General features: G+C 53.1%; 3 protein-coding genes across 3 annotated transcripts; 1 reads left to right on the forward strand and 2 right to left on the reverse strand.

Annotated features, from left to right (window-relative positions):
• Positions 1–198: 198 nt before the first annotated feature.
• V2A60_002217 (uncharacterized protein) lies at positions 199–1,977 on the reverse strand (the record flags this gene model as incomplete). Its single annotated transcript, XM_083253568.1, has 1 exon — positions 199–1,977. One exon carries the CDS (start codon positions 1,975–1,977, stop codon positions 199–201), a length of 1,779 nt encoding a protein of 592 aa, XP_083109694.1.
• Positions 1,978–6,684: 4,707 nt separating this feature from the next.
• V2A60_002218 (uncharacterized protein) lies at positions 6,685–7,194 on the reverse strand (the record flags this gene model as incomplete). Its single annotated transcript, XM_083253569.1, has 2 exons — positions 6,685–6,740; positions 6,801–7,194. 2 exons carry the CDS (start codon positions 7,192–7,194, stop codon positions 6,685–6,687), a joined length of 450 nt encoding a protein of 149 aa, XP_083109695.1.
• A 2,874-nt stretch (positions 7,195–10,068) lies between these two features.
• V2A60_002219 (thioesterase family protein) lies at positions 10,069–11,202 on the forward strand (the record flags this gene model as incomplete). Its single annotated transcript, XM_083253570.1, has 2 exons — positions 10,069–10,174; positions 10,241–11,202. 2 exons carry the CDS (start codon positions 10,069–10,071, stop codon positions 11,200–11,202), a joined length of 1,068 nt encoding a protein of 355 aa, XP_083109696.1.
• Between the last annotated feature and the right edge of the window lie 89 nt (positions 11,203–11,291).

Here is an 11,291-nt window from a genome sequence, read left to right on the forward strand (position 1 = left end):
AAAGACGTGCCTGGTGGCTGTGTAGTGCATCCTTCCGCATATTCCACGCAACCATCTATGATTCGTCTCGGTGTACGTATGATACACAATATACATTATCAAACAATGTCTGGAAGAAATTATGAAAGGTGAAAAAAAGGACATCGCTGAGCAGCCATCACTGGCTGTATCCATTGGGAGGGATTGTGGTGAATATTCTTAATTTTCGACGACGACGGGTCCTTCGGCCACTACCACCTGCTCGGTATCCTTGCGTAGCTCGGGCGATTCATGGTACTGGTCTGTAGGTGTTGGCGTGTCCGTTTGCTCAGGCGGCGTACGAGGCTCCCTAGCCGGAGCTTCGTGGTCGAACGCAGGGTTGTTTCCGCCGGTGCCCTTCTCCGCCTGGCCATTTACTAGTGAAATAGCAGGCACTGCTAATGTGGTGCTGAGGACTTTGTCAACAGAAGCCTGAGGGGCCTCGTCGGTTGGCGAGCTCGCTTGCGAGGCCGGGATGACGCCTCCACCTACACGGGACCAAAACATTTGCTCGCGAAGGCGGACACTCTCTTCCCAGGCTGTCTTTTCGTGATCTTCATCGTCAGCGCGCCAGTGGCCATCCTTGACCATCCGCAGGAAGCCTAGGAAGCCGCAGGTAGAGCGCACACGGCCGAGGCAGTAGTTACAAAGAGGGTAGCGTTGCGCTGATGGTGATTCGCTGGTGCGAAAGCGATGATTGCGCAGATATTGCGACTCTTTGCGAACCTCGCCGCACAAGGCACAGGGGAAGAGCTGTGGTCGGGCCGTTGGTGCATAATTGACGTTGGAAGGAACTGGCTCGACGACGAGACTGCCGTCCGTAACAGCAGTAAGAACGCTGCGTCGTGCCAGCCACGACAGACCAGGAGCGGAATCAAGCCGTAGCGTGGGTTCGATATCCTCCACGATGACGCGCTTGTAGAATTTGGTCTCCTTGAGGGCTGGAATCGGCAATTGTTGATTCGGTGTTCCTTGAGTAGAGGATGCAGGTGTGTTTGGCGACGACGGGCCGCTGCCTGCTGACGCTGGGTTGGGGAGCGACGAGGTCGAAGCGTTGGACATGTGGCCGCTCGAGGTAGAGCCGGCAAGGCCGAGGCCAAGGGCGGCGAGTCCGCCCATAGAGCCAGACGAGATGCGACTACCGGCTCGTTTGTGGGACTGATGGGCGAGGTTGATAAAGTCATCATATGCACCCAGGTCATGGCGTAGCACCGGGAGAATTAGGTGCTGGAAACTTGTAGGCGGCGCAGGCGCAAAAAAGTCGGGAAGCGGAGAGGCTGTGGCGGCATCTAGAGGCGGCATGCCATCACTGGCAACAGTGTCTAATCTGGGTAGGCCCGGCGACGAGGGAGCGGTGGTGTTGGTCTGCTGATCGTCGTGCGAGGACATGGACTCCATGACGCGCTTGAGTTCGGCCAACTGGGTTTGCTGATTTTTGAGCAGATTTTCGGATTCTTGGAGCTGGGCTTTCAGCAGGTCATTTTTACGCTGGACTGCATCTTCACGATCCTTGGACTCTTCCTTGGCAACAATAACCATTTTGTTGGCCTCCTCGAAAAGAGCTGTAGCCAGGGTCTCAAGCTCCTGTTCGATCCGCTTCTTCTCGATTTCAATGTCTCGACGTTTGGAGGCTTCACTATCCAGCTTGAGTTTCATGGCGCGCTTGTCCGATTCCACGGTCGATTTACGAATCCAGACGTCGCCAGCCATCATTTCGCGCTGTGTCTCGTTTTGCTGCTCAAGCTCGCGTATACGGCCGTGAGCTGTCTGAAGTTCCTGGCGGGTAGCGCTGAGGGTGTCGTCGAGTGCGGTCTGGTGGTTGATGGCATTGATGAGTTTCGTGCTCAGTGTGGCGATTTCGTCGCTCAGGTCAGGATGATGACTGGGTGTGTCGGCGTCATTTTCTTGGTCCTCGGCGTTGCTCACCTGCCGGCTTCGAGGGTCGGGAAGGGTACTCATTTCATCGTCGAGAAAAGTCGCGGAGAGAGGGACTTTGGGGAGTTGCGAGGTAGACTTGGGAGACTTGAGGAGGAGTGGCGGCTTGCCCGAGGGGGAAGGCGGCGATGGTTTGGTAGTTGAGACGGAAGAAAGGGAGCGAAAATGGCCACTCAAGGGACGAGCGGATGATGGTCGATGTGGAAGATGCTGCGACCAGCCGGGAACGTGGATAAAACTAGATAGAGTTGCGCGGGCGCAGGAGTCAGCGGGTCTGGGCTAGGTGGCGGCCAGTAGAGGGAAAATCCAAAGCCAAGGGCAATCAATGGGCAGGTGAGGCGCCGCATGTGTGGTGGGCATGTGGTAGAGAGGGTGTTGTTGGTGGCGACGGATAGTTTCGGCGATGGCGATTGTAACCTTACCTGTCCATGATGGATGCGAGCGACTCCGGTTTAGGGTCGACGGAAGGACCGAGGGAGAGAAGATTGCGCGACTCAAGAGGGGTTGGGTATTAAGGCGAATTGCGTAAATTCGGAAGACTGCAATGGAAGGAAACTGGCGCAGGTCAAGGTCGAAGCAGAAATGAGTGATGGCGAACGCGAGGGGGAGGAATGCGGACGAGGTAGCTACGAGAGCTGCTCGGGGCTCGGAGGGCGGCGGTGCCAGAGTTGTGGAGAGGAACAACAGGCGTCGCGATTAGGCAGGTCGGTAGGTAGCTGACAAGCCGACCGGACAAATCGGGATAGCAGGCGGGACGCGACAATCGGCAATTGGCAGTAGTTGGTGGTAGTATAATCTGTTCAGGCAAGACAGGGCGCAGGGCACTTTGGCGGCGGGTCGTGAGGTGAGCGAGGCGCCAGCGAGGCCAATATAAGCAGCCAGTAATAGTTCAAGGCGTGATGGGAGGAGTCTCGGGGTGAGGGCGTGGGGATGAGGATGCAGCGACTACTGGTATTGGCGGCGAGGATTGAGCCAAGCTGAGAGTTGTCGAAAAAGTCAGCTTGGCAGCGGCGTGCTGAGTACTCAGTGCCAGTACGAATAGAATACTTGGGTCTGCCCGGTGGAGCGAGGACTGGAGTGGGCGAGTACGTGTAATTTCGATCAAAGGGGGCGGTTCAGGTCGACAGGGAGGTGCGGAATAGCAAGTCAGGGCGAGGAGCAAGGCTTGCAAGGCAATCGGGGGAGAGTCGTTCGGCTGGGTGGTCATACTAGGCTAGCCGTGGCTAGTTGCGAGTCCAACAGGACTATGGATCAGTAGGTCGGGAATTTGGTAGTTAGCGTATCCGTCTGTACATGGAAAGGGCATGTCGAGATGATGGGGAGCAGGCGTACCACTATGGGTCTTGTGATCCAATCAGATGGTGCAACGAAGCGCTGCCTCGTGTGCGGATGAGGGCCTCACGGCTGGCTTGCCTGCCAGGATGGAAGGCGAAATGGTAGGTAGCATGAAGGAGCAGGCAGTGGGTAAGATGATGATGAGAGGACTGATCAGAGGGACTGCTGGCCGGGAAAGGTGGCGGGCTCTCAAGATGGAATGGAAGACAATTTGGGAGAAAGGAATAGATTGCGTAGGATCTGGAAAGGAGGAGAGAACGGCGACGACGAGAAAGGGGAAAGAGAAACAGGGCAACCAAGGCAGTGAGAGCGAGGATGACGAGGTTGGACGGACGGTCGAGCAAACGGACGAAACGAGTTGGTAGGCAAAAGAAAGAAAGAAGAAATAATAGAATAAAATGAGAATAATAAAATAGTGATAACCAGGTGGAAGAACAGTGATGAATAGCAACCTCGTACTATTACAATTGGAATTGAAATTACAATTACAATTACAATTATCCTACCAGTACAGCCGCGTACTGCTAACTGGTACCTGGCTCAAGGTGCCGGAAGCCGACAACAGTGCATTGTAAAGGGGCTTACAGGGGCGATACAGGGAGGATACAGGGGCCCTACAGAAGATTTAATTGCACGACTGCAGTGCGCCATACTAATAGTACCTCTATATGTTGCGGCTCGCTGCAGTGTCTGTACCTTATCCGATGTGTTCCAGGCAGGCAAGTTACGAAATGCTGGGTACCTACTCCCTACATCCGAAGCAGGTAGGCAAATCTCGTCACTGTCTCGGTGCTGTCCCTCTTGGTACTGATATCCTTGCTTCTCGTATTAGCATTCCCGCTTCGTCGTCACTGAGCGACTGGCATTCACAACCCGAGGGCATGGAGCATCACTCATGCAGTCTGCTAACATCCATGCGCGGCCACATCTCTTACATCAGTTAGTTTCGTACTGCTTCGCTGCCGGCTGTCAAGCTGCAAATCAAAACACTTGCCAGCTGCCACCACCAACACGGGAATTTTTCGCCAGCCTTCAATTGTTTGCTGCTTCATTATCCTCACCATTGTCATCATTATCATCATCTTTATCAATGTGTATTGCCAGATCCTCTCGACTATTTTCATCACATTTCTACTTACATCATCATCATCTCACTGCTTACACCATCATCCCAACAAAACACATACACGCACCTACATCCTTGTCCAAATGAAACCTCCACACCCACACTGCGCGTCCTCCCGCCCGCCACAGGTCACTCCAGATCCGAAGAAAAAAGCAATGCATGCAACCGAGTACCAATCAACCAGTGCCAGGCACCTCCCAAATCACACACGGCAGTCTCGCCCCCGAGTTGGCGTTTGATCCTCCGTCTCGTCTCGTACATCCATCCAGAACCCGCCATGGCCTTATTAGCAATCTCGCAATTCCGCACCGTCTCAATCCCGCAATGCCCTCTGGTTGTCTGTCTCATCAACTCGCTCCACGACATCATTTCATTGCCAACATTTAAGCGCCCGCGGAGCCCTCCCTTCAGCGCCTCGCAACAGGGCCCCATCCTCCATCCACCACCACCTAGACGACTTGCCGATCCTTCGTCATTGACGGCTTTTGCCTTGTCAACCACTGACCAGTAAGTTACCCTTGGACTGCAACCTGACAGCGCTTCTTCAGCACAGACCTCGTCCGATTGTTAAATTTAATTGCTTCTGACGTCGGCAACCAACCACCAAGTACGGATTACCACTGCGCTATCAGTGTACTTTTCGCCTTGAGCTGCGCAAAAGAAGCAAAACTCTGCGCACTACTTATGCCCGCACGCATATTGGCGACACTCCGGGCGCCGAGACAAGCTGCCAATCTCTACAACCCCTGTCAATATTGTCCCCATATCGCTGAGCATGACGACAACCAGTGACCTCTCCCGTTTCTGCGTTCCCTCTCCCCACCACACCATCATCCACAATGGCACCACTGGCACCACCCAGCCGTTCTTCCGTCAACGCCGTCATGCCACCTGCCACCCTCAGCTTCAGGCTTGGCCCTATGCACCAACTGGTTGCCACCATCTGCAAGGTACGAGCATCATTGGTGGCCAAGGCGACAAGCTTGCAGGACACTTGCGCTTCCTCTCAGTTTGCTACCACGATCAACTTGGATTGGCGCTCGGCACATCATATTGCGCCAACTGAACGCGCGGGCCAGATAATCGCAGATGTTAACGATAACATACAAGCAGTTTTTATTATTAGTCTTGGCACTGTCTGCATCATGCGGAGCCTACTGAGTAAGTAGCATATCAACCTAGTAAGCTCTTTCGTCCCTACCCTGGAGCAGCTGTTCTGCACAGAATGCTGGATACCAAACACATTTTGGCAGCGACTATACGCTCAGAAACGAGTAAATTATGAGGACGATAGTGCTAGGTCACTTGTTGTGCACCAGTCATCGCTATGTTACTTGTGTTTGCGAAAGGCCAGCCACATTGATGCGGCAGTGATTAGCCGCTTTCTACTCATTAGGCAGGCGGAGCAGTGACATCCCTCGCTTGAACAAGCAGCCGGTTCGTTCAATCATGCGCGTTTTTTTCTGCACTTTGCACGCTGTCACCCACGACGACAAGACTAATAGCATAGAGAGAGTACTGTGGGAGTCTATCATTCTTCCGGTACCGAAATCGGTGCCCCGTGGAACCGAACAGAGCGTAGGGAGAGATGGATCGACCAACACGCTCACGAGCCAAAACGCAAAGAGTTGTCCCAGTCAACGCAAGTTTTATGTTTTGATGCATGCTAGGCATCTTATGAAAAATTTTCCTTGGCGGTTCCGCTCAAGCATTAGAAGGGCAGACAATCATGGTAACTTATTAAACAACACGACGGACCAATAATCACAGTCCGCTCAAGTGAATTCGTCATCTGTGCAATCGCAAACAACCCCATGTGCCGCACACACCTGACCACCCCCTCGATCGGACAAGACTCACCAGAACATTCAATTATACCTTAATCTCGGTTGTCTTCACCCATCGTCATTCGGAAGTGCTGTCAATATTGACTGGGTTAACCGGTCCCATATGACTGACATTGAAGGGATTGGATGTACAATGTCGAATTGGTCGTCACTATGCACAACAATAACTGAGACGTGCTGATGAATGTGCTAGAGTCATTATTTTGTCTATGGTTGCTAGAAACCATCCTCTCCCCCTATTGGGCGACATTAGAGCGATGTCGGACCGTTCACATATGATAAACGCGGATGACATGATCGTTGCTCAAACGAACAAAGACAACGATATGTGATCATCGACTCTCATATTGGAATACATCATGAGAGCTAACCATGACTGACACGTGAGCTGAAATTTCGGAGACATCGTTGATCATGAGAGCCCTAGTTGACGCATTCGCCATCACACTCGTATCGGTACAGTGTTCCGCAGCCTCCCACTGTGAATGACATTATTAGCTGTCCTCGCACAATCATCACCGACAACGTATGATGCTTACCCTTTGAACATCCTCCAGCGCCGCCCGAGCATCGCGTGTTATTATCGCACCAGCTATCCTTGGTGGAGCACTGGCAATCGTCTCGCTTGCCGAGCCCGCTCTTCACCTGGCCGCCGGGGTGCAGGATGTTGGTGCATTCCTCGCTGCCAAAGGCGGCATTGCATGCGTCCTTGAGGCCCTCCAGCTTCTCAACATTGAGATTCTTCACCACGGACTCGGCGTCGTCGAGGAAGGACGACTGGGCAGAGCTGAGACCGGGGCCGCCCCCGGCTCGATAGCCAGCAAGATGCTGAAGCATTGCGGGCGCGATTTCGCTTGCGTAGACGTTCTGGTCGACGAAGCTGGCGCTCGCCGCGCAGGCGAAGAGAGCGACGGCAAGGACGTTGTACTGCATAGTGATAGATTGCGAGGAGAGTGGTTTTAAGTTTGCAAAGTGTGTTGAAGTAGTGGGATGAAAGCTGTTCAGGTTGACGAACATGGTCGATCGAATGTGACGAAAGGGTCCTTATTTATACCTTTCAGCTTCTCACAACGTCCAGAAGTGTCTGCGCTCGACATGCCTCAGGTACAGCCTTGGCCGTTCTGCCTGAGAGCTCGACTCGGAGTTTCGAGGCTGAAGCCATAGACATGCGATGATTGCGGGGGCCGTACGGCGTCTTTCTGCTGGGCGCAACATGGGCAGGAAAGCTTTGCGAGAAGCAGGAAAGCTTTGCGAGAAGTGAAATGCGACACAAGACACTCTCAGCTGAAGCGTGGTGTTTGTCAAAGGGCCGTGCCAGCCCCCTACTTGGTTACTGCGCTGGTGAGCGCTCACTTCAGGCATCGCATCCTCAACCCGAGTGATTCAAAACCCTGGGGCTAGCCTGGGTTGCCCCTGCTTGGCGTATCGGGAGGCGGCGACTGCCAAGGGCGGGACGGCGATCGTCGAAAAGGACCGATGTGCCGAGAACCTAACCCTCCGCAGATGTAGGAAAGCATTGCGAGGCTGGGCTTGACATCGTGGCGGACAGCGAGACCGTTTATTTCCATGACTGATGATGGCGAGCCTTGTAGCACCTGCAAAGGGGATGGATGGTAAGGAAACAGGTGCGATCGACAAGAGAGTTGCTGTAGGAGGTTACAAGTTGGTTGTCGAAGACTGGTGCTGACTCGCTGATTGAAGATCTCTTCTTTTTCCACTGTCCAAGACATTAACCAATGGCCGAACCATGTCATTCTCGTAGCGACCTGACGTTGCCTGTCCTGTCATTTGGTGGGTGATCAATACCGGAATCGTTCTCCTGAGCCTTGCCGATCTCCTCAGCCCCGAGGGCCATGACCCTTGCAGCTGATGTCGAATCGCCGGACTTGACCAGATTGATTGGTGTGTTTTACTTTTTTCTGTTCAATTGTTGACGACTCAGAAACCACGCACACCGTGATTGCCAGTCGGACAGCGCGTGCGCTAGTAGAGACGACCACCCGAACTAATAAGGTGAGGCTGTATATGATGAGACCTTCGAATGTCATGCCAACAGCCAACCATGGGCAGTCGCCACTTGATAGAAAAGCCCGAGCCAAGGAAGTAGAGGCTTGCAAGTCAAAATGATGACGCACAAGAGGAGCTCGACTGCAAATGGCAACTGGTCTTTTTGTTCCGTGCCATGTGGCCGTTCAGACTTACAAGCCAAGTTGCCTCGTACTCGTCGACTTTTATTCGCAGTGACCAAACAAGATAAGCAAGCCGTATTCTAGTCTAGGACGGAGTAGTTGGCTGAATCTTCTTGCCTTGTTCAATTGTGGAACCAGTTTGCCAGGCATACAGGCCTCGAAGCTGTTGTAAGACTGTCCACTGGCAGATTCCTTTTTCACTCGTATCGTAAGTAAGACATTGTTTGATCGGCCCCTGCTGGCAGCAGTTTCCTCAAGTCTTTGGGCTGACTGTTAGTAGGGGACGCCATGTAAAACTTAGGAGTACCGAGCGGTCCTGGGAAGGCATCCCGCGTGCTGAGGGCTATTTTGATAATAGAAGACGACTTTGTGAATCGAAGATCCACCTGCCTCTGTGCTTGAAGCGAACTGTCAATTCTGAGCCTCTTCAAAATATGAATCAGGTGCGGTCAGAGCACAGAGAGCGACATGGATAGTCGACAAGGGTAGTCTTCCTGCCCGCCCTTGATATATTAGGAAACAAAAAAATCTCTTGTCATGTTGAAGTTTCGAGGCAAACCTCTCGCAGTAGCCATGGTTTGGTTGGGCATATTCCATGTACAAGACGCGAAAACGTTGAACAAAAAGGCGAGTACTTTGCACGCCAGTTCTGTGAGGAAATATTGCCGGAGAGGAAAGAAAACAGATAACATTCAAGAGCCTCACCGTGCCTTTCGCTCATCGAAACTAGCAGTCGTGTTATTAGCCCTTTAAATATTAGAGTCGGCTAAAGATTCGCCCTGATTTGCGGCTACGACCTCATCGTACAATCCTAGCGGTATCGGCTCGTCGGCTCAGGGCAATCGTATCATCTATTTTTTTTCAGATATCTATATATTCTCCATCAAGCATAATGCGAACTTGTCGTTAGCAATGCTCCTCTTATTGGAGTCCTTTTGAATTATAAATAGACCCTTGAATTGGTACCAGTTGCTCAGTCGCAGTTATGATGGCACCCTGCGATAAACCATCCAAGCTGCAGAAATACGCAGCGTTTGCATCTCTGTTTAAAATGACGCAGCGTTTTGCTCTTCATGCACTGGAATACTGTTCAATTCTTCCTCTCTTTTTTTTCAGGTGCTGCGCCCGGCAATAAGGCTGCGCGTAGCGTGTACATCAGGCACCAACCCACTCGCTCATTTGCCTTCGTCATCAAGCACAACCAGCCCGCCTCTGTGCTGCGTCTCTGAATCACTCGGAAGTGACCTGTTCTCACTGGACCACCCTTTGCGTCGCCGTCAGCTATTTATGCATCGGAAAATTATAAACGTCCCTGCGCGCGTCACGTGGACGATCTCGAGGTTTTGATCATTCATCTAACTGACCTAGTTCGTCCGAGTTGCCGTTCAAGTAGCCGCTCAAGGACCTGCCGAGGCTCAAACGGCACTTTCCAACTTATTAAAGTCTTGAAAGATTCTGATATTGATACAAATCAAACCATTGCTATAGATGACTCGGTAGAGGCGAGTTTGCTTCCACAGTACACCACATCAACCGCATTTCGCGCTGCTGCCTGCAGCTTTGGATCCATACACAAAACCCGGTACGCTTGATAACACGAGCCCGCCATACGTGCGTCATGCCGTCTACAAATCTCGTCAGATTTAATGATGCTGTCAAACTTGAAGAATTGGATGAAAGAACATTCAAAGTCAATTTCAACCCACACTACTGTGTAGGAAACGGTATGCCAACAATAGCTATCATCATCGCGTTACGTGGCATTGGGCTAATTGATATATAATGCATAGTCGTCAATGGAGGCTACAGTGCAGCCTGCATGGCCATCGCCGCCACCAGATATTCCTCAAAGCGCGGCCAGCCACATCTAGTCAGTGCGCAGCACGTCTTTCCCGACCGCTGTTCTGCCGGTCACGCCGTCATCGTCGTCGAGGACGTCAAGAAGGGCAAGCTGCTGTCCAACGTTCAGGTCAGCGTGTGGCAAGGGGCGCTCCTCGACTCGGCACCCTGGTTCGACCGTGAGAGGTCTCGCCGGCCGCTGCTCGCCTACATGGTGGTCGCCAGCATGGACGACTTTGACTCCTCCCTGACCCTCCCGACCGCGTACAAGACGCACGCCGAGCTGACTGGCACGTCCCCGCCGGACCCCGACTTTGACCGGCTCCGCCGCGACGGTCGCGACGACAACTGGACGCTCAGCGTCCCGCCCGGCGACTGGTCAAAGGACGCCGCGACGCTGGCCGTCAAGGCCATGTTTGTCCCCAGAAAGGGCCTCTTCACGCCCGGCGTCTTTGACATGTGGGTGCGTCTGACCACGGGCGAGACGCTCACGCAGCAGACGCTGCCCTTTGTCGCCGACCTGCTGCCGTACGAGATGGACCGCTATCTGTTCGCCCCCGAGGTCAAGGAGATGGTGGAGCAGCTTCAGAACCAGGAAAAGACGACGGAAGCCTCCAAGGGAGCCGGCGGAGGAGGAGGAGGAGGAGGAGGAGGAGGAGGCCAGAAGCAGGGCAAGTCGCAGCCGTACTGGTTTGCCACCTTGGCGCTGAGTCTGGAGACCAAGGAGCTCTTGCCTGAAGAGGGTGTTGAGTGGCTCCACGTGCGCCTTCTGGCCAAGCAGCTGTCGGGCGGCAAGTTTGACCAGACGATAGAGATTCGAGATGAATCCGGGGACCTGATCATGCTCGGCCACATGGTATCGCTCGCGCTCAAGTTTGAGCGCAATACGAAGGGTCTGAAATCAGCATTGTAGGCTGCGGAAGCTGCTTCAGAGTCACCATAGCATGGAAGCGTTGAGCTAAGTGTTTGTATCATTCAATCAAGTTATCAACTAAAAGGCTC

The sequence above is a fragment of the Cordyceps javanica genome, chromosome 1 (assembly GCF_051103115.1).
Source record: "Cordyceps javanica chromosome 1, complete sequence".
NCBI classification, from domain to species: domain Eukaryota; kingdom Fungi; phylum Ascomycota; class Sordariomycetes; order Hypocreales; family Cordycipitaceae; genus Cordyceps; species Cordyceps javanica.